This window comes from Mastigoproctus giganteus, chromosome 7 (genome assembly GCF_048544385.1).
Source record: "Mastigoproctus giganteus isolate SK-2022 chromosome 7, ASM4854438v1, whole genome shotgun sequence".
In the NCBI taxonomy this organism is placed as follows: Eukaryota; Metazoa; Arthropoda; class Arachnida; order Uropygi; family Thelyphonidae; genus Mastigoproctus; species Mastigoproctus giganteus.
In genome coordinates this window covers 235562971-235583920 of record NC_143581.1, presented here as the reverse complement: position 1 = coordinate 235583920, position 20950 = coordinate 235562971, and the positions used below count along the sequence as shown (strand labels likewise).

Below are 20950 nucleotides of genomic sequence, written 5' to 3'. Positions count from 1 at the left end.
TAATATAAATCTTACCTTCAAAATGTTGATAAACTTGAATTCATTAGATGTAACATATTTTAGTGCCTTGACTCCCTAGCATTTTACTGTCACTGAGCAATGAATATAACAAGGTTAATCTACTGCTTAATGCTTTAAAGCCATTGCTTTCAAACACTGAACACTTATTCTGTAGTGTACTTATATATTTTAATTCACAAATCACTAAAGCTGGTGTAAAAGTCATTTAGACTTGCAAAAACTATTCTATAAACTTTGTGAACTCTTTTTTTTATAAAATACGAAATTGCAGTAATAATAACATGTTCATTATAAATGAATAATCCTTGCTGAAAGTAAAGATTCCAACTTACTTGTTTTTTTAATTTTTTTTTATTCCCTTTCTTCTCTGTTTATTTAGTTGCTATGCAGTTGCATTCATGTCTGCTGTGCTAATAACAACAGTGGTGAAAATGGGAAACTCCAAATATCACTAGCTTTGGAGTAATAGTAAAGTGTTAAAAGAGTGTGTTATGTTAACTGTACTAGGAAAATGTGCCTTTCTAAATATTAAATACAAGAGAGAGTGTTAATGTACAAATCAACTGAAGCAAATTAACTAAATCAGTGAATACTTTATCAGTAATAGGAAGTACTTACATCATGTAAACATGAAATAATTCAACAATTCTAATAAAAAGCAGGCAACAGAGTTAAAAGTTAAATCAGTCTTTATAAATAATCCATTAGCATTGGATAATAATCAGTTACTGGAATATGGATTCTTTCTCAACAGTTACAGTACTTCTTATTACCAGGACACAATATTCCACTTGGAATGTTGTGTCTAGATATGGAGGTTATACTTAAAAAAATATATATATTAAACGTTTTGCAAAGATAGAAAAATGGCAACATCCTAGTGAGACTGACAAAAAGGTGCCTGTTTAACAAAAGACTTTTTGAAGATGTGAGCTTCAGAGCTTAGTAACTAGTTTTCTTAGTGGGGATCTAAATGATGTTTATAAGGTTTGAGAGGGGACAGTAAAATGAAAGAAGATAATCTTTTTGGTATTAAATGACACTACAATCAAGGAATATAAATTCAAAAAAAAACCATACGCACTCTCAAGCTAATGGTTTTTTCCTTCTCTTTTCCTCAAGGAAACTCGGATTTTTATACTTCAAAACAGGCAAACCAATTGGCATTAGTAGAGGCATTTGATGCAAGAAAGAAAGCTTATGCAGCATCAGGCAAAAAAAAAAAAAAATAAATAAATAAAAATAAAAATAAAACCACTTCCACTTCACCCCTCTGTTCATTCAAAATACCTGTCCAGCTGAGCCTTAAACTTATTTAGGCTATCAACTTCCACGACAAGGGATGGAAGTCTGTTCCACCAACCAACCACTCGCTGGCTAAAGGCAAATTTCCGCATGTCTATCCTACATCTGTCTTTCCTCAATTTCAATTTATGCCCTCTCAGATGATTATTCTGAGTGAGAGGAAGAATCCCATCAGCATTGAGCATGCTCAAACCATTCAATGCTTTATACACCTCTATCAGATCGCCTCGCTGGTGCCTAGTCTCCAGACACTGTAATTTGCAAAACTTAAGCCTTTCTTCGTAAGAGCACCCCTTTGTTCCATTCACTAATCTTGTTGCCCTTCTCTGTACTCGTTCCAGCAGCTCTACATCCTTCTTGAAATGAGGCCTCCAGACCTGTATACAGTACTCTAGGTGTGGCCTGACCATTGCCTTATACAAGGGAATAATCACCTCCTTATCCCTGCTAGAAAAATTCCTATATATCATTGACAATACACCATGAGCTACTCTTGCAGCCCGTCTGCACTGCTCAGAGAACTTCATATCTGCCTGCACAACCACCCCCAGGTCCCTTTCATTCTCTACCACTGTCAGTGTAGTACCACAGAGTTGATACGTTGCTCTGGGGTTGCTGTTTCCCATTTGTAGTACTTTACATTTGTCAATGTTAAACTTCATTTGCCACCTCTCAGCCCATCTGCTCAACCTTTCCAGATCCTGTTGCAGCAGCATAGTGTCAGTAGTGTCCTTGACAACCCTGCCTACCTTTGTATCGTCTGCAAACTTCGACATTAAGCTTGATATACCATCATCAATATCATTTATGAATACAGAAAACAATAATGGACCCAACACTGAGCCCTGAGGGACTCCACTAATAACATTAGTCCACGATGAGCAGTGTCCATTGATTACCACTCTTTGTCTTCTCCCCCTCAGCCACCCCTTTATCCACAGCAGCAATTTGCCTCCAATGTCACACTGCTCCAATTTGTGCAGAAGTCTTCCATGTGCAACAATATCAAAAGCCTTTCTAAGATCCAAGTATATAATATCAAAGTTATTCCCTGCATCCAGTTCCTTTGTGACTGCATCATAGTATCCAATCAAATTGGTCAAGCAAGACTTCCCCTTAACAAAACCATGCTGTGTCTGAGCTATAACTGAAGTCTTGTCTAAATGATCCTGCAGTGCTTCTTTAACTAGTGCCTCCATTAATTTTCCTGGAACAGAAGTTAAACTCACAGGTCTATAATTGCTTGTGTCAGCCTTTGATCCTCCTTTGTGAATTGGGGTCACATTTGCACATCTCCAGTCTGCGGGTACCTCCCCTGAGTCCAAGGAAGCTCTCATAATTATGGCTAAGGGTTTGCTTACTTCCTCTGCTGCCTCCTTTAATATAACTGGATAGATCCCATCCACCCCGGGTGCCTTTCTTGTGTTTATCTTCAACAGTTTCTCCTCCACTTTATTCTCAGTTATTACAAGATTCTCTAGCTTACTGCTAGAGTTGAATACACCTCTGGCTTTCCCCTCGCTAAATAACTCCTCATGTGTGAATGTCGATGCAAAATATTCATTTAGTTTGTTAGCTACCTGAGCAGGATCATCAACAGTTGACCCATCGATATCAAGTGGACCAATCTGATTCATCTCCTTCCTTCTAGAGTTTACATAAGTAAAGAACTCTTTGCTGTTTTTCTTTGCATCCCTTGCCAAAGATTTCTCGTACTCTGCCTTCGCCTGCCTAACCTCCTTTGTAACTTGGTTACAGATCAACTTGTATCTATCATAGGCTTCTGTGTCATGTGTTAATTTGTATGTATCCCATGCATGTTTCTTCTCTGCCATATGCCTCATCAGTTCATCTGACATCCATTTAGGCCTACACCTTGAACAATATTTCTTAGTTGGTATGTAAAGCCTAGTAGCTTCCAAGATAAGATCATATATATAATCATATCTATAATAATACAGATATGGTAATTATGCTCATAGCTCTAACTACTGCAATACAAATTTCATTATTCTTGTTATTTCCACATTTCCAGCATTCAGCACACTTGAATCTAAAATAACTTATACCTCAATCACATCATCTTGTGGGTGTCATTGTCTCCAGTTTCGCAAATCACAAGACTATCTCCTCCTATAAGATTACCTCTTTATACCCCCTGATTAACAGTGTTCTTTGCACCTAGTTAATAATTGATATACCCCCCCCCACTGTAACCACCCAAGAAAGAATAAGGATAGCATTAGCACAGGTTTCCCCCCCACTTCAGTTTCCAGATGATGCATTTTACAGGTTCAGTCTTTCTTGGTAAGGGTACTACCCATTTGTACCCCTGATTAATCTTGTTGCTCTTCTCTGCACCCCCCCCCACTCCAAAAGATCCATACCCTTCCTAAAGTGAGGCTTCCAGACTCCAGTATTGAAGATATCCCCAGCCATTGCCTTATACATTGGGAAAATCACCTCTTTGTCCCAGCTAGCAGAATTCCTGAACATCATTGATATGTAATATATATATATATATATATACAAGGGAAAAAAAAAAAATATATATATATATACCAACTCAGCTGCGCTTTTCAGAGAACTTAATTTATGATCTTTCTCTGCATTTTTTCAAAAAACTTTGAGTTTGATTTAATTTTTAATAATAATCTTGCTTTAATATTCAGTTATAAAGTCAAAACAATAAAAAAATTAGCATTTAAAAACATTTTTATAAATAGGTTTTTCAGTGTTTCAATTTTTGCAAGAAATTGAAAAACTGAAAGAAATATGTTAAATACTTAAAGATATATGAAAACTAAATATGTTCTTCATTCGAAGAACATATTTATTAAAAAGCCTCCTCACATCACCTTTATTTGGAAGTTTTTCAAACTTCCAAATTTCTTGCAAAACCATCTGGAAATTCACTAAAGAGAGTCATAAGGTGCAAAAGTCACAAATAGCAATTCAAGCGTTTTTATAGAGCCAAGCTAAGTGGGCAAAAAGAAGCTACAGAATCAGTTAAAGAATCACAAAAAAAAAAATATATATATATATATATAAAATAAACAAACCTGTTCTTCATTCATTCGAAGAACATATTTATTAAAAAGCCTCCTCACATCATCTTTATATGCAATTCCAACTTTACATATATCAAGAGCAATGAAATCTTTAAGCATCAATTTGTGTCTGGCTCTTACAGCTTCTCTCAGGAATTCTTCAGCCTCTGCTGCTGATAGAGCAGCAGGCTCAGCACTCTTGAAAGGTGCAAGTTTAGTTACTGCCTTAATCCAGTTTTCCATATCCTGATAATAAAAAGGGGACAAAATATTATGTTAGACTGAGAATAATAAAAGATAGTTATGTGAAAAGAATCTTGTAATTATGGAATAACATTCCTCTAAATTTAGATAAGTTTACAAAAAGATGATTTTAATTTGATTAAAACTGATTTATTTATATTAAATTAAATCATATTTCATATAACATCATAACGATGATGGCATATTGATTAATATTTATTACTGAAGAAAATATCTCACAAAAATTTATGCCAGTACACACATTAAGAAAAGAAAAATAGCCAGAAAAGGTTGCATTATATATATATATATATATATATATATAAAATGCAACCTTTTCTGGGGGTCCATCCCTCCCTCCTAAGACGTCTAGTTGCCAAGCTTCTCATTTTTTAAACCATTCATATGGAATATGATCTGCACCTTCTAAACCTATGATCTGCACCTTCTAAACCTTCATTGATTGTTGTTGTTTTTTGGTGCAAGGGCTACTTAGGCCATATTGCACCTATCACCGTTATGAATGTTACATATGCATGGTGATTGTGATGGCACTACTCAAAAACGATCATATAATTCTATCTTTTTCGTAAAATGAAAGAACTCCAGTAGATTAGCGTTGTTACCTATGATGTGGCAGAGTGTCAAAGGTTCTTTAAGGTTTGGCAGAGAGCTAAAAGAGACTTGGCGGGCAGTGGTGTATAAAGTACACTCAATAAGAATATGCTTCATTGTGAGTGGACAGTTGCACTGTGTGCATTGTGGAGGATCATTACCTGTGAGGAGATAAAGGTGCATAAGATGACTGTGGCCAATTCGCACTCTGGTTAGTATCCTTCACCATTCTGGTTGCCCTTCTTTGAATCCTTGCTGGAAGCTCTATGTCTCTCTTCTGGTGTGGCCTCCCCACCTGAACACAATATTCTAAATGCAGTCTCTTATAATCATCTTATATACAAAGGGATCATCATCATCAGCCATTTTCAATCCACTGCAGGATGAAGGCCTCTCCAGCAACTTTCCAGTTCCTTCTGTTTTGAGCACTGGTCATCCATTTACTACTCAAAAACTCATGAATTTCATCTATCCATCTCCGCCTTTGTCTTCCAGGTTTTCTTCTAGCTCCTCTTGGGTACCATTCTGTTATTTTCTTAGTCCATCTGTCATCATGTCTTCGAGCTAAGTGTCCTGCCCAAGACCATTTTAGTTCTTTAGTTTTGATAAGAATGTCCTTTACTTGAGTTTGCTGCCTAATCCATGTGTTTCTCTTCTTATCTAACAGTCTGATTCCCAATATAATTCGTTCCATTCTTCGCTGTGTAGTTCTTAGCTTCTCTTCCATTCTTTTGGTGAGTGCCCAAGTTTCACTTCCATAAGTCATGGTGGGGAGTATACATTGATTCATTATTTTACGTTTCAGACAAACTGGGATATTGCTCTTCAGTATGTGACTATATTTCCTGAATGCTATCCATTCAAAATTTATTCTTCTCTTGACTTCCAGCCATTTATCATTATTACAGCTAATAACTTGTCCCAGATAAGTATATGACTCCACCTTTTCAATTACTGCTCCTTCAATCATTATTTCCCTTTCCGTGGCATACTTGTTCATCATTACTTTTGTTTTAGCCATATTCATCTTTAGTCCAAAATCCTTACTAACTGTGCATAACTGATTAAGATTTTCCTCTAATTCTTTGGGATCATGGCTTATGACCACAATGTCATCTGCAAATCGTAAATGGTTTAGGTACTCTCCGTTCACATTGACTCCTTTCTGCGACCAGTCTAATCTTCTGAAAGCTTCCTCAAGGGCAGCAGTAAACAGCTTCGGAGATATTGTGTCTCCTTGTCGAACTCCTTTCTCGATTTTAAATTTGCTACTGTCTTTGTCTAGTCTAATAAAGGATGTAGCACTCTCATATATTTTCTTCAAAATCATAATATATGGAGTATCTATGCCTTGTCTTTCCAGTGCCCGAAACATTGCCTTATGCTGTATGGAGTCAAATGCCTTTTCATAATCCACAAATGCCAGGCATAATGGTGTTTTATATTCATTTGCTTTCTCCATTAGCTGTGATATTACGTGAAGGTGATCCATAGTTGAGAATCCTGTCCTAAAGCCAGCTTGCTCTTTCGGTTGATTCTCATCAAGTATTCTTTCTAATCTGTTAGTAATGACCCTTGTGAACAACTTGTAGATATGGGATAACAAGCTAATTGGTCTATAATTTCCAATATCTGATTTATCTCCTTTCTTATGCAGCAAAACTATGATTGCATTATTCCACTGCTTAGGCATCGCACCTTTTCTAATGCACTTTGTGAAGAGCCTTGCCAGTATTTGTGTTATGTCTCTTCCTCCCAATTTTAACAACTCTACAGTAACTTCATCTTCCCCCGGGGCTTTCCGATTCTTCATTTTCTTCAATGCATGTTCTACCTCATCAGGAAGAATATCGGGTATGTTGTATGTGTTGCTACTTTGCAATCCATCTTCCCCACTGCTGGTATCATTCCCTCGCTCCTTGTATAATTCTCTATAGTAGTCTTCTGCTATTTGAATTATGCCTTCTCTGCTGTTTATAAGTACACCATCGCTATTCTTCAGTTTCAGTATCATTTGTCTTTCTGTATTACTGCTCATGGCTGCTGATTTAAATCCTTTGTTTTCCCTTAATGCTTGTTCTACTTTTCTTGTGTTAAATCTTCTTATGTCCTCTCTGAGTCTCTTTCTAATGGCTTTGCATAACTCAGTATACTCAATTTTCTCCCTGTCAGTGTTTTTCTTGCTCTTCATTTGTCGTCTTTGGTTCATCATGTAAAGTGTTTCTTGACTAATTTTTTCTTCTTTGGATTTCTGTTTCCCTATAGGTTTCTTGGGCTTTATCACTTTCAAAAAGTTGTAATATTCCTCGTCGATATCTTGGTCCTCAGCAGTCTGCAGAAGCTCATACTTGTTCTTAAGTTCCAGTACATACTGCTTTTTCTCCTCTTCTGTTATCTCAAAGACCTTTGTATTATTTACTCGAGTCAGTTTTTTCCTTTCCTTTCCTACATCTATATCAAGTGTACATCTTACCATTCTGTGATCACCTCCAACATTTACCTTATTCAGGACGGTAACATCAGTCACAATATATCTTCTGTTAGTGAGGATGAAGTCGATTTCATTAGTTGTTAATCCATTTGGACTCTTCCATGTCCACTTTCTGTTCACCCTTTTCTTGAAAAAAGTGTTCATTACTGACATTCCTTGAGATTCTGCAAATTCCACAAGTCTTTCACCTCTTTTATTTCTTTCACCAATTCCAAAATTTCCTATAGTTCCTCTTTCTGCGCTGTTTTGCCTTTTTCCAACCTTAGCATTGAATTCCCCCATAATAATAGTGTAGTGGGTTTTCTGCTCATCTAGAAGACTCTCAATTTCAGTGTACATTTCTTCAACCTCTTCATCATCATGGCTCGATGTTGGTGCATAAATCATTATAATCTTTAGCTTGTACCTCTTAGAAATCTTGAGTATTAGTCTTGACACCCTTGGTGATGTACTTTTGAATTCCAAAATGTTGTTTTTAAAATCTTTATGGACCAGAAACCCAACTCCACCTTCACTCCTTTCACTGTTTCCATTGGTGTACAGCAGATTTCCACTTGATAAACTTATAAGTGATTCATTTCTTCTTCTTGTTTCAGCCAAACCGATGATATTCCAATTCACATTTTCTAATTCCTTTTCCAGCTCTAATATCCTGTCTTCACCGATGAGTGATCGTACGTTATAACAGGCCAAGTTCAATTTCCGTGCATGGCAGCCTGGTCGTACCCAGAGATTCTTAGCACCCTCTGCTTCCACTCTGATCCTCTCGCTGCCGTAAGAGGGAGAGTGAAAGCTGCTGGGGACTGAGGGCCATTTGTATTGTTGTGCTCTCATTGCTGGAGGGTTTGGTCTTTTCCTCTTCACGCTGACCAGGCGTCTTGAAGAGAACCACTCTACACGTTCGTTGCCACCTAAGTGACGTAACAGGGCTTACCATCGAGAAGGTGTGCATGAGTGGATTTTAGGGAGGCAGGCCAACCGGACTTCTCCTAAATCTTCTGTAATAGAGAGATATTGGATCCATCAGTGTTTTAGGCTGAGTGTCTGATAACACACAGGATACCTGTTCCCCTCTAAGCCCCTATATACAAAGGGATAATTACCTCCTTTTCTCTACTTGCAGAGGACCTATATATCATAGATAGACAAGATACCACGTATCTTCCAAGCTGCCTGTTTTCAAAACATAGTAAATTTCACATCTGGCTATAATATAATCCAAAATCTTCATCATCCTGAATCAGTCCTTTCCCCCATAGCTTTAATTAAATTACAGATTTACCAAAGTGCAAAAGGATTAAGCTTGAATTTCCACCTTTCAGCGGCGCCTCCATAGCCAGGTGGGAAGGAGCAGCAGTGCACATATGTTACCAATCTAAGTCATTCTGAAGCAAAAGCCAGATTCTGATTGTTAAACATCATTCTTGCCTTTAAGTCATCTCACCAATGCCATTAATCTGTCTGCAGGTGCAAAAGGACTTCCTCTAACTGTGCAGAGAAATTTCATTTTGATTGTTCCTCTAATTGTGCAGAGTCACTTAGACCCCATGCATCTACATTTGAAAAACTGGCAAAAAAAAATTAAAAGTTGCACACTTTTTTGATTCCAACTTTATTTTGAATTTTTTCTAAACAAAACACAACTGTAAAAATTCCATTCTTTATATTAAAAGCATATAATTTTAATTAATTAAGTTTTGTTAAATTAATTTTTAATTAATTAATTAATGCATATAAGTTTTTAATTTTTGAAATTAAAACTCCCTTTAGACCTGTCAGCAAGCAAAATGCAAATTTTAAAAACCACGTACTTCAACAGATGCCTGCAATTGGATGAGAGCCTGTTACTAACAGGAACACCAGTTGCATGAAACTTAAGTGCACATCAACAGTTTGATTCCAGACGATACGTCAATGTCACAAAGTTATAGAGCATTACTGAGGGAGCCCTTTTGGAGGAAAGTGTACAGCAGTAAACATGGTTTACTATCTATTATTAACAGCTACAAAAACAGCAATCAAACATGCCTGAGGGTGCAGCTACAAAACATTATTACACAGCTCTAAAGCAGAAGCGGGGAGTATAAATTTCCAAAATAAAGAGAACACAAAACAGCAAATTGAAATATACAGGTAAAAATAAAACTAAATAAATAAAAAGAGGAGGGATTAGTCAGATTTAAGCAAACAGGTAGGAGAAAGGTTGAGCGCTAGTATTTCTTCACACAGATTACAGAATCAGTCTTAGAACTTGCATGATGAGTCAATTTTAAGGTTCAGGTAATGGATGAGGTTAGCAATTTCAGTTGCCTCTTGAAGTGTCCAGGGGTGCCAAATATCTCCAGATTTGCTTTGTTGATTGATCTTGCAGTCCTGTTATAGAAGTTGTAGTTTGTATTGCATAGGATGGTTTCAGCAGTGGATGGTTTCTTAAAGCTCTTGTCGGTGTGTTGAAGTTTATTTGTGAGATGAGATGAGGGCAATTAACTGTACCATTTAACAGCTGGTTAAAAAGGAGCAAGTCGGCTTTATCTCTTCTTTTTTCCAGCGTGTCAAGTCCAAAGAATACATACCACTCTTTGTAAGATTTCTCATTGTATTCAAGGCCACTTTTAAAGTAAACGGACGGCCTCCGTAGCCGAGTGGTCAGGAGCCGGAGTGCAGTAGCACACGCTCTTTGAGTAGACCGGGGTTCAAGCCCCCGACTGCTGAATACGGTCGATCTGCCAACCCGCACTGGACCAGCATGGCAGATTATGGTCCATTTCCCTCAGCATGAATTGTTGAGGAGGCTTCCATCCTGCAGTGGGTTGATAATGGCTGCACTTTACCTTTACTGCTCTTTTTTGAATATTTTCAATTTCTGATTTTTGTAAGCTGCATGTGGGAATCAGACCTGTGAGGCAAATTCTAGGGCTGGTTTAACATAAATTTTGTAGAGGAAGATGAAAAGTGCCAATTGATCGAAGTCTCAGTTAATTATTTTAAGGAAACCTAGTTTTTTTGCTAGCTGCCTTCACAATGTTTGAGAAATGGACATCAAAGAAAAGCGATTCTCTAATAAAGATACATAAATTTTTGGCTGTACTAACTTTTTTGATTGCCTTGTTGTTGATACAATAAGAAAAATTAAGTTTTTTTTTTTTTTTTTGTGTGAATTGGTAAAACTCATCAGCTCGCACTTATTTTCATTGACTACCATTTTGTTCTCCTACAGCCACTGAATAACTCGTTGAAGAATTTCATTTAGTTTAGAATGATGCAGTCATTGGTACTGCGAATTGCTTTATAAATTTTTATGTCGTCTGCAAATATGTTAATTTTGATTTGGTAGTCTCCAAGGATACTTGGCAGGTCATTGATATAGATAAGAAATAATAGTGGTCCTAAGGATGAACCCTGTGGGAAACCAATTTCAGGTTTGAAAGGATATGAGATTTTACCTTTAAATGTCACCGACATTTCTCTACCTTCCAAGTAGTTTGCAATCCAGTTTAATGCCTGTTCTCTGAGACCATGGTGATGCAGTTTATTAATTAGTCTCTAATGAACTACCTTTTCGAAGGCTTTGCTTCAACTTTTTCTCCTACGTCAAGCACCTGGGATATATTCGAGACAAACGAAATCATATCTGTGCAGGTGGAATGACCCTTGATAAATCCGTGAGAATAATCTGACAGATTAAGTTTCATAAATTTGAATAGCTTCATTACAATGGATTCAATTATCTTTGAGAGTGTATTTAATTGACAAACTGGTCTGTAGTTGTTGGGTGAGGATGGGTCTCCTTTTTTGTAAAGAGGGGTATCAAAAGCCTTTTTTAGTTGAGCTGGATAGATTCCACTTTCAAAGACAATTTTATTAAATGAAGTAATGGCTTTACAAGTGTGCTTCCACATTTTCTTCCATTAAAACAGTAGGGATACCATCCAGGCATTGTGTGAGGGCCTTTTTCATACTGTAGATTGTGCTCAACAATTCTGCTTGGTTGATTTCAAATACCCTTAGTGTATCAATATAGTTGAGAGGAAAAATTATGTTACCTTCCATCCCGTCGTCTGCTGTATCTGTTTTGTAAATTTTTTCAAAGCTGCTAGCAAGGTAGTCTACCTCAGACAAAGATGGCAAATCATTGGGAATGTCTAGTATGTTTACAGCCGCATTTTGATTTTTTCCTTGAAATAGTTAAATATAGGCTTCATACCTTTTGCCTCAAAGACTCTTCTTTCAACAAAGCCCAAGTATTTGTTGTAGTCCTGTTTTAATGTCATCTTGACCTGTCTTCTTAAGATAGAATATTTATTATAAAGGCATATTTCCTTATTTATCTTAAACCTACTATGCATTTTTCATTTTTTTGCCAGTAGAGATTTTAGTTTCTTAGAGAACCAGTGGGTAATTTGAATCAGGAGCACTGTAGCATGGAACAAGGTTGTTTGTAATTTCGTTAATGATTTGATAAAAGCAGTCCAGTGATTCTTGAGGATCGATTTTTAATAGTAATTCCCAATTACAGACATAATTCATATCAGGCCATTTCACTTTATTGAAATTGAACTTCTGTTTTTGTTCTAAATCCATAACTTTAACTGATCTCTTCTTGATGGAAAAAACCATGGGAATGTGATCTGATTTGAAAAGAATTAGTTGGCTTGAAGACCACTAAAGGAAAGTTGGTGAAGACTAAGTCCAAGTAGTTTTCGTTTCTGGTTGGAAATTCACAGATCTGATTCAAATTTAAAGAAATGAAGATATTTTGAAATCTACCTTTAAGTGTCCAAACATTACTTGGATTAGCATTACATCCATTGTAGGCATGTGGCATATTAAAGTCCCCTTAAACAATTAAATGGTCCATTCTCAGATGTTGATCAAAATTTTGGTCGATACTGTTCTCAAATTCCATCATAAGAGAGTTATCTACAGGTGGTGGAAAGTAGACAAGCATAACATAGCAGGTATAAGGGCCGCTGCCCAGTTGAAGGAAAATACCTTCGATGTTAACCAAAACTTTGATTTTTGAGATAGGAATCTCTTTTTGGCAAATGATCATGAGCCCACCACCTCTCTCTTATCCAGTCTATCCCTATGAATAACAACAAAGCCCGGTTGTCTTTGTTGTTATTCGTAAGGATATATTCACAAAATGTTCATAAATTTGCCACAATTTACAGAGATTCCTGGAATTTTCAATGGAGGAAATCAAAGAATATTTTCAAAAACAGCTATTAGGGGTTTCAACTCTGTGGATTGAAATATTGTCTGGGGTCAAATCGATCCCACAAGACTAACACAGGATTATGGAAGCTCAAGAAAGACGTGGTCCCAATAATGATTCCCGAGGACTCTACTTGCTACACTGGACTACACCAAGGAATGTCTATTCATGATTACTCTCCAGCTTCTATCTGTTTAGCCAGTCGTAGTCCAATAAAGAATCTTACCGGCAATCCCAGTTTTCTCCAGTTTATATAATAGCCATTCAGGAGGAAACATTAATTCCAGAAAACTTTCAGAAAAATTCTGTTAAATTAAATAAAAAGAAACAAATTAACTTCTAGGACACTATCAATAATTCGATAATGTTCTAGAAGTTATAAAACCTATTATTATTTGATTCTCTATAATTCTGCTTACAATTTTAGCTCTATGACACTGAGTGTAATCTTTGCTGGAAAGTAGTGTCTCTAACAACTGGCATGAAACTCACTTAAAATTATTTACGCAGCACTTGGCATTCACAGTGCCTCCTATAAACTTCAGACGAAAAAAGCTATTACTGATAAACAAGTATTTTTGCCATCTGATTCATGGAGGTTAAATTTTAATACATCTGAGAATATTATAGAACCTCCCTACCCGGTCTTCCAGTTAACATTATCTCTTGCGAATGGAGACATTTTTATTTCATTACTACTTTTAGTAATAAAAAAACTGGTTTTTATTGAGTTTAATAAGCCTTGAGATCACATTCCTTAGTGAGTGTAATGAAATATGGTCTCAATGGAATTTAAATAAAGTTAAATATATGTATAAGAAAGAATACTTGATAAGAATCAACCGAAAGAGCAAGATGGCTTCAGGACAGGATTCTCAACTATGGATCATCTTCACGTAATATCAAAGCTAATGGAGAAAGCAAATTAATATAAAACGCCATTATGCCTGGCATTTGTGGATTATGAAAAGGCATTTGACTCCGTATAGCATAAGGCAATATTTCGAAAGACAAGGCATAGATACCCCATATATTATGATTTTGAAGAAAATATATGAGAATGCTACCTCCTTTATTAGACTGGACAAAGACAGTAGCAAATTTAAAATTGAGAAAGGAGTTCGACGAAGAGATACGATATCTCTGAAGTTGTTTACTGCTGCCCTTGAGGAAGCTTTCAGATTTGGGTTTTTTTTTTTTTTTTTTTTTTTAGGAGCATTAGCAACTAAGGCCATATTGCTCCGGGGATATGCGGTGGTCATTCCCTGACCTTTCCGCATCCTCCGTATTTGGTGGGCAGGGGCTCGAACCCCTGTCTAATCAAGAAGCGTGTGCTACACACTGCTGCTCCTGCCCACCTGGCTACGGAGGCGCCAAGCTTTCAGAAGAATAGACTGGTTGTAGAAAGGAGTCAATGTGAATGGAGAGTACCTAAACCATTTACGATTTGCAGCTGATATTGTGATCATAAGCCCCAATCCCAAAGAATTAGAGGAAAATCTTAATCAGTTATGCAGAGTTAGTAAGGATTTTAGACTAAAGATGAATATGGCTAAAACAAAAATAATGATGAACAAGTATGCCATAGAAAGGAATATAATGATTGAAGGTGCAGTAATTGAAAAGGTGGAATTATATACTTTTCTGGGACAAGTCATTAGCTGTAATAATGATAAATGGCTGGAAGTCAAGAGAAGAATAAATTTTGGATGGATAGCATTCAGGAAATATAGTCTCATACTGAGGAGCAATATCCCAATTTGTCTGAAATGCAAAATAATGAACCAATGTATACTCCCCACCATGACTTATGGAAGTGAAACTTGGGCACTCACAAAAAAAATGGAAGAGAAGCTGAGAACTACACAGCGAAGAATGCAATGAATTATATTGGGAATCAGACTGTTAGATAAGAAGAGAAACACATGGATTAGGCAGCAAACTCAAGTAAAGGACATTCTTATCAAAACTAAAGAACTAAAATGGTCTTGGGCAGGACACAGCTCGAAGACATGATGACAGATGGACTAAGAATATAACAGAATGGTACCCAAGAGGAGCTAGAAGAAACCCCTGGAAGACAATGACAGAGATAGACAGATGAAATTCATGAGTTTGTGGGTAGTAAATCGATGACCATTGCACAAAACAAAAGGAACTGGAAAGTTGCTGGAGAGGCCTTCATCCTGCAGTGGATTGAAAATGGCTGATGATATATATAAATATACAATATAAAAATTTAAAAAAATCTTTTTTAAATATTTTATTCATTTTTTAAATAGAGATTTTCTTCCAATCCAGAAAATACATAGCAGATGCTGCTCCTGAAAATTTCTGTATAGGAGGCCTAATACTAGCACAACACTAAATATATAGTGATTGTAAGGAGAACAATTTTCAAATCCACTTAATTTATTTATAAATGAAATATATAAAATATATCAGAAACTTAGGCAGATTCATGGATAAAAGTCAGTTTCAAAGCTGAACTTCAGTGCTAAGTACCCAGGCTCAGCCTTCAGTGGGAGACTGAGGGTGAGATCACCAAGATAATCTGCTCCCACTGAAGAACCAAACACAACAAAAACATACAAATTTTATTTTGTTTCAACAACAATCATTGCAATATCCCAGCTGCAATCCAACAGTATGGAACCAAATCTTCTTCTGTTTTAGATTATATAATATTGGCAGTACAACTCCTATGATTTAAGTTAAAATTATACCTCTGATTTAGTCTGCTAATAATAAACTTTCAAATTTTTACACACTTGTATCACTTTTTCTTTATGGTAGCTTTACAATTTGAGAGATCACTACTTTTCATTAGACCTTGCATCTTTTTTAACACCTATATTTTAAATTATGGATGTAAATTAAGGATGTAATAATGTTAATAGGAATGTTTGCCTATAGCCAAATGCAATATTTAAAAACAGGCTTAGAGAAATTTATTACCTTCATTTTGGAAACATTTGATTGAAGAACCAGTTTCAGATTTTTAAATGTTTGCGTAACATTTAAAAGGAATTAGCAAAAGGCTTTATTCAAGCCAGAAAAAAAAGGAACACGACCAGCCTTTCTGTACATGTGAAGATAATCTGCCTATAACTTATTAATTACCTTAGACTACTTTTTGATTGCTTGAACAAAAAACTTGTAATTCAGAAGTTCTTTTCCTTGAACAGTTTCTTAACAAGTTAAGGAACTTAGGTTTAAGGAAGCTAGTTAAGGACCTCAACACACTGTTGGCTAATTCATTAATTAGAACAATGAAATTTTGCGCACAGATTCACAGAATTTTTTAAAAAATTACAAATTTATCAGTGTAGCCATAATTTTATTTTATTGCATTTTATTTTGGGGGAGGGGGGAAAGATGGAAGAAAACAATGTTAGGATGGTAAGCACAAGAATAGGTCAAAAAAGAAAAAAAAAAAAAAAAATGGTAGCTATGATACTTTAATATTCAGTTGAAGAGGATTTTAATATTCAGTTGATGTCTCATTTTAGCAATCTTGATCCACTTGAGTTAAGCTTGAGATAAACTAATGGCAAGAGGAGACAGCATCAGAGAAATAAAGTCCCATATATTAAATTGAATAAATTCAGGGTAAACATCTTAAACCTATTCTAATTACCTGAAATTTAAGATGGACAAAGGAACACAACCTAACAATTCTTGATAAGCTTGGATATGGAGGTAGTGAGACACAAAGAAATTTTTACATTAAACAATCTCTAATATTGATATCCAATAAATTAATTAAAAAGAGAGAAAATATAGCTGAGAGCTGTTCAAAATAATCAATTTGTCCTTAACCCAGTAGTGGTGGTGGTGGTGCAACCATTATACCAAAAAGGGGTACATAAAAACCATAGTAAAATCACTTTAGATACTACTGCAGTTTATCAAGTTTGACTATATTTAAGAAAGTAAGAAAAAATTCAGATTAGTATTAGTAAAGGTATATGATACAAGAAATCAAGCTTATACAGCTTCAGTGAAAAAAAAAAAAAAAATCTTCTCATTTCACTCATCCACTCGCTCCAAATGTTTGTCGAGCTCTGCCTTGAACCTATTTAGGCTAGCAACTTCTACGACAGATGGAAGTTTGTTCCAGCAATCAACCACCCGCTGGATAAAGGCAAACTTCCGAACATCTATCCTACAACTGTCTTTCCTCAATTTAAATTTATGCCCTCTCAGGAGATTATTCTGAGCTAGAGGAAGAATCCCATCAGCATTGAGCATGCTCAAAACATTCAAGTCATTATACACTTCAATAAGATGACATCAGAGGTGCCTAGTCTTCAGACACTGTAATTTGCAAAACTTAAGGCTTTCTTCATAAGAGCAACCCTTAAAGTTCAATTCACTAATCTTGTTGCTCTTCTCTGTACTCGTTACAGCAGCTCCACATCCTTCTTAAAATGAGGCCTCCAGACCTGTATACAGTACTCAAGATGTGGTCTGACTATTGCCTTATACAAGGGAATAATCACCTCCTTATCCCTGCTAGAAAAATTCCTGTATATCATTGACAAGACACTATATGAGCAACTCTTGCAGACCACCTGCACCGCTCAGAAAACTTCATATCTGACTGCACAATTACCCCCAGGTCCTTTTCATTCTCAACCACCGTCAGTGTAGTACCACACAGTTGATACATTACTTTTATGAAAGCAAAAACCCTTCCCTTTACCCCTGATGGTAGTTACCTCTTTGAGTAAATCCCATTTCAGCACACTGTGAGCACTGCCACCCAGTGGTTCCTTTATCTGCAGATTCTTAATGCATGAAGAATCACTACTGATAATCACATCAAGAGTATTACTCCCTCTAGTTGGCTCCCAAACATGCTGATGTAGAAAACAATCATCCAATAAATCCACAAAAGCCTTGCTAGTGTGTGAGTGATCAACCCACCAATTCCAGTCAATATCTGGAAAATTAAAATCCCCTATTATAAGACACTCTGATTTACTGGCCCACTCTATTTCTCTGTACAGTTGTTTATTATACCCATCAGAATCATTAGGCCTATAACACACTCCTACTCTCAATTTTGTTTGCCCAGTGCTCTGTCCAACCATGTCGACTGGCTGTACTTCCTTGGATAGTATAACCCCTCCTACCTTCCTATCCTGTTTATCCTTCCTGTACACATTGTACTCCCTAAATTCCATTCCTGCATTCCTTATATGTGTGTGACACCATGTCTCTGATATCCCAAGAATATCTGCCTTTGGTGTTTTGACCAACACCTCAAATTCATCAATTTTAAAATTCATCAGATTTTTAATCACTGATTAACTGTTATTAAGGGAATATTATTTTTGGCAGAAATACCTGTTAGGTAGTCCATCACCTCTACTGGGTTAAACTATAAAAGCTCTTTGTGAAGTTAGGTATAAGATACATATAATATTCTAAAGGTTACTGATCAAACAGAGGCGAAGGGTTGGAGGGAATCTGAAAAATTTTCATGAGATAAATAAAGTCCATCTTGAAGAAAGTGAATGAAATGGTTGGAAGAGAAGGATAATTATAAAATGTGAGTGAGATGTTAAGCCTCACTGACATTTTATAGTTAAATTTTTCCTAAATAAATTACATAAATCACTACAAGAGAATTTTCAGAAGTGGAATAACCATGGGAAACCAGCAAGCTGACGTATTATCTCCTTTATTGGACTAAAGCTATCAGAAACCAAAATTAAGTTTGAGAAAAAATAATGTAATGGACTGGAAAGAGAGACTATGCAACTTGTATAGAGAAAAGAAAGCAAAAATATACCCGAGAAAATGTAGATTCATATTAATATTCTTATTAGAAGAAAACACATAGTTATGTTCAGGTGCCAACACCCAATCTCTGCAAGAAAAACTACAAGGCACTCCAGCATGCAAAGGAAGAATGTACTGTTTTCAATAAACCCTCAACTCAAAAATATCTGTGATGTGCAGCTGTAAAAATGAACTAAAAACATGCAAATATGAATATAAGTACCCACACATAACACTTTGGATGGGGGCAGAGCGTTTAATATTTTATTTAAAACCTCAAATATAAAAAGATTTTCTATGATAAAAAGATTTTCATAAAATATAAATTAACCATAATGATATAAAACTTTGAAAAAAAGAAACAACAGTGAGAGTTTTGAATACAATGAAGGACAACAAATAAAAAGGATGCCAAGCAACTATGCAAAAATTATGGAAAACAGCCAAGTTTGAAAAACTGTGCATGGAATGTGTGCCAACATAAGAAAAGAGACTAGAGTAGGCCAGAAAAACTATCATGTGACACTAAAATAATGAAACTGAAATACCATTAGCATTAGTTATGGCAAAGATCCAAGAAAGCCAGCTTATACAGCATCAGCAAAAAAAAAAAAAAAAAAAAAAGACACCTCCCATTTCACCTATTCATTCCCTCCAATAATTTATTTAGTTCTTCCTGGAATTTATTTAAGCTATCAATTTCGACAACAATGCATGGAAGTTTGATCCATCAATCTACCACAAGCTGGCTAAAGGCAAACTTTCACACATCTATTCTGCAACCACCCTTCCCCAATTTGAATTTATCCCCTCATGTGTGGTCTGAACAAGAGGAAGAATCCCATCAGCAATGAGCTTGCTTAATCCATTCAAAGCCTTAAACATCTCAATCATATCACCTTGCAGGTGCCTAGTCTCCACACACTGCAATTTGCAGAACTGAAGGCCAAACATAAAAAAAGGCACCAGGGGTGGATGAGATCCATCCATCATATTAAGAGAGGCAGCAAAGAAGTTAAGCAAGCCTTTAGCCATAATCATGAAAGCATTCTTGACTTAAGGAAGGTCCCTATGGACTGGAGATGTTCAAATATATTCCAAATTCATAAAGGGGGATCACAAAAAGTGACACGAGTAATTACATACCTGTTAGCTTGACATCTGTTCAAGGGAAAATAATGTAGTTAAGGAAGTAATGCAGGACTATCTGGACAAGAACAAAATTATACTGCAGCCGTAGCATGTATTTGTTAAGGGACGGTCTTGTCTAACCAATCTGATAGGTTACTATGATGCAGTGAGTAAAGAACTGAATGCAAAAAATAATTTTTATGTCATATATATGTGGATTTCAGGAAGGCTGAAACGGGTTCTTCAGATTTCTGATTTTCCACAACTACTATTTCATTCACTCTATATAAGGACAGACTTTTTCTGCCTTCTCCCCTTTTCTATTTTGTTGTGACTGCTAGAATATACAATATAGAAGGGTGGTTCAATAAAGAATCACCCTGACCTAGCTGCAGAGGTGCTAGCCTGTTGATTCTTGGCACAGGTTTTAGTCCTTCTCTACATAGCCACCGTGCAGATTTACACACTTTTCCCATCAATGGATGAGGCTACGGATACCGTTTTTGTAGAAGTAGTGAGGTTGGTTTTTGAACCATGACTCTGTTGCAGAAATGAGTGTTTCATTGTCAGGGAAGTGGGTCCCCCGAAGAAATGATTTGAGGGAAGGAAACAAGAAGTCCGATGGTGCAAGATTGGGTGGGTAGGTTGGATGGGGCAGTATTTCATATCCACAAGTGGCCGCTCATGTTGTTGCAATTTCAGAAGTGTGAACTGGGGCACTATCTTGAAGCATTCTCACACCTTTGGACAGATGCCATGCCTACATGTTTTGATTTTCTCCTGTAATTTTGTGAGTAAGTTGGCATAATAGGTGCCTGTAATTGTTCCACCTTTCAGGAAGGTAATCAGTCATTTTTACACCTTTCAGCAAGACCTTTCCTGCTGATGCTTGGACCCTTGCCTTCTTGGAGGGTGGGGAACCATGATGTCACCATTCCATGGACTGCTTTTTACTTTAAGGGTCGAAATGGTGTATCTAACTTCCATCCTGAGTGATTAGACAAGAGAAAAAGTCTTCCTAATTTTTTGGCACAGGACTAACAATTCTTGTTTGTTATTTGGTTTTTAGGAGCATTAGCAACT

At 36.3% G+C, this 20950-nt stretch overlaps 1 protein-coding gene across 1 annotated transcript in view; it reads right to left on the bottom strand.

Moving 5' to 3' along the window:
• LOC150083781 (EF-hand calcium-binding domain-containing protein 6-like) overlaps nt 1-20950 on the bottom strand; it is a 208138-nt gene that overhangs the window by 45289 nt on the left and 141899 nt on the right. Inside the window, exon 15 of the mRNA XM_090378599.1 lies at nt 4389-4622. Within this exon, the coding sequence (XP_090234725.1) occupies nt 4389-4622 (234 nt within the window). The remainder of the gene's footprint in view (nt 1-4388; nt 4623-20950) is intronic.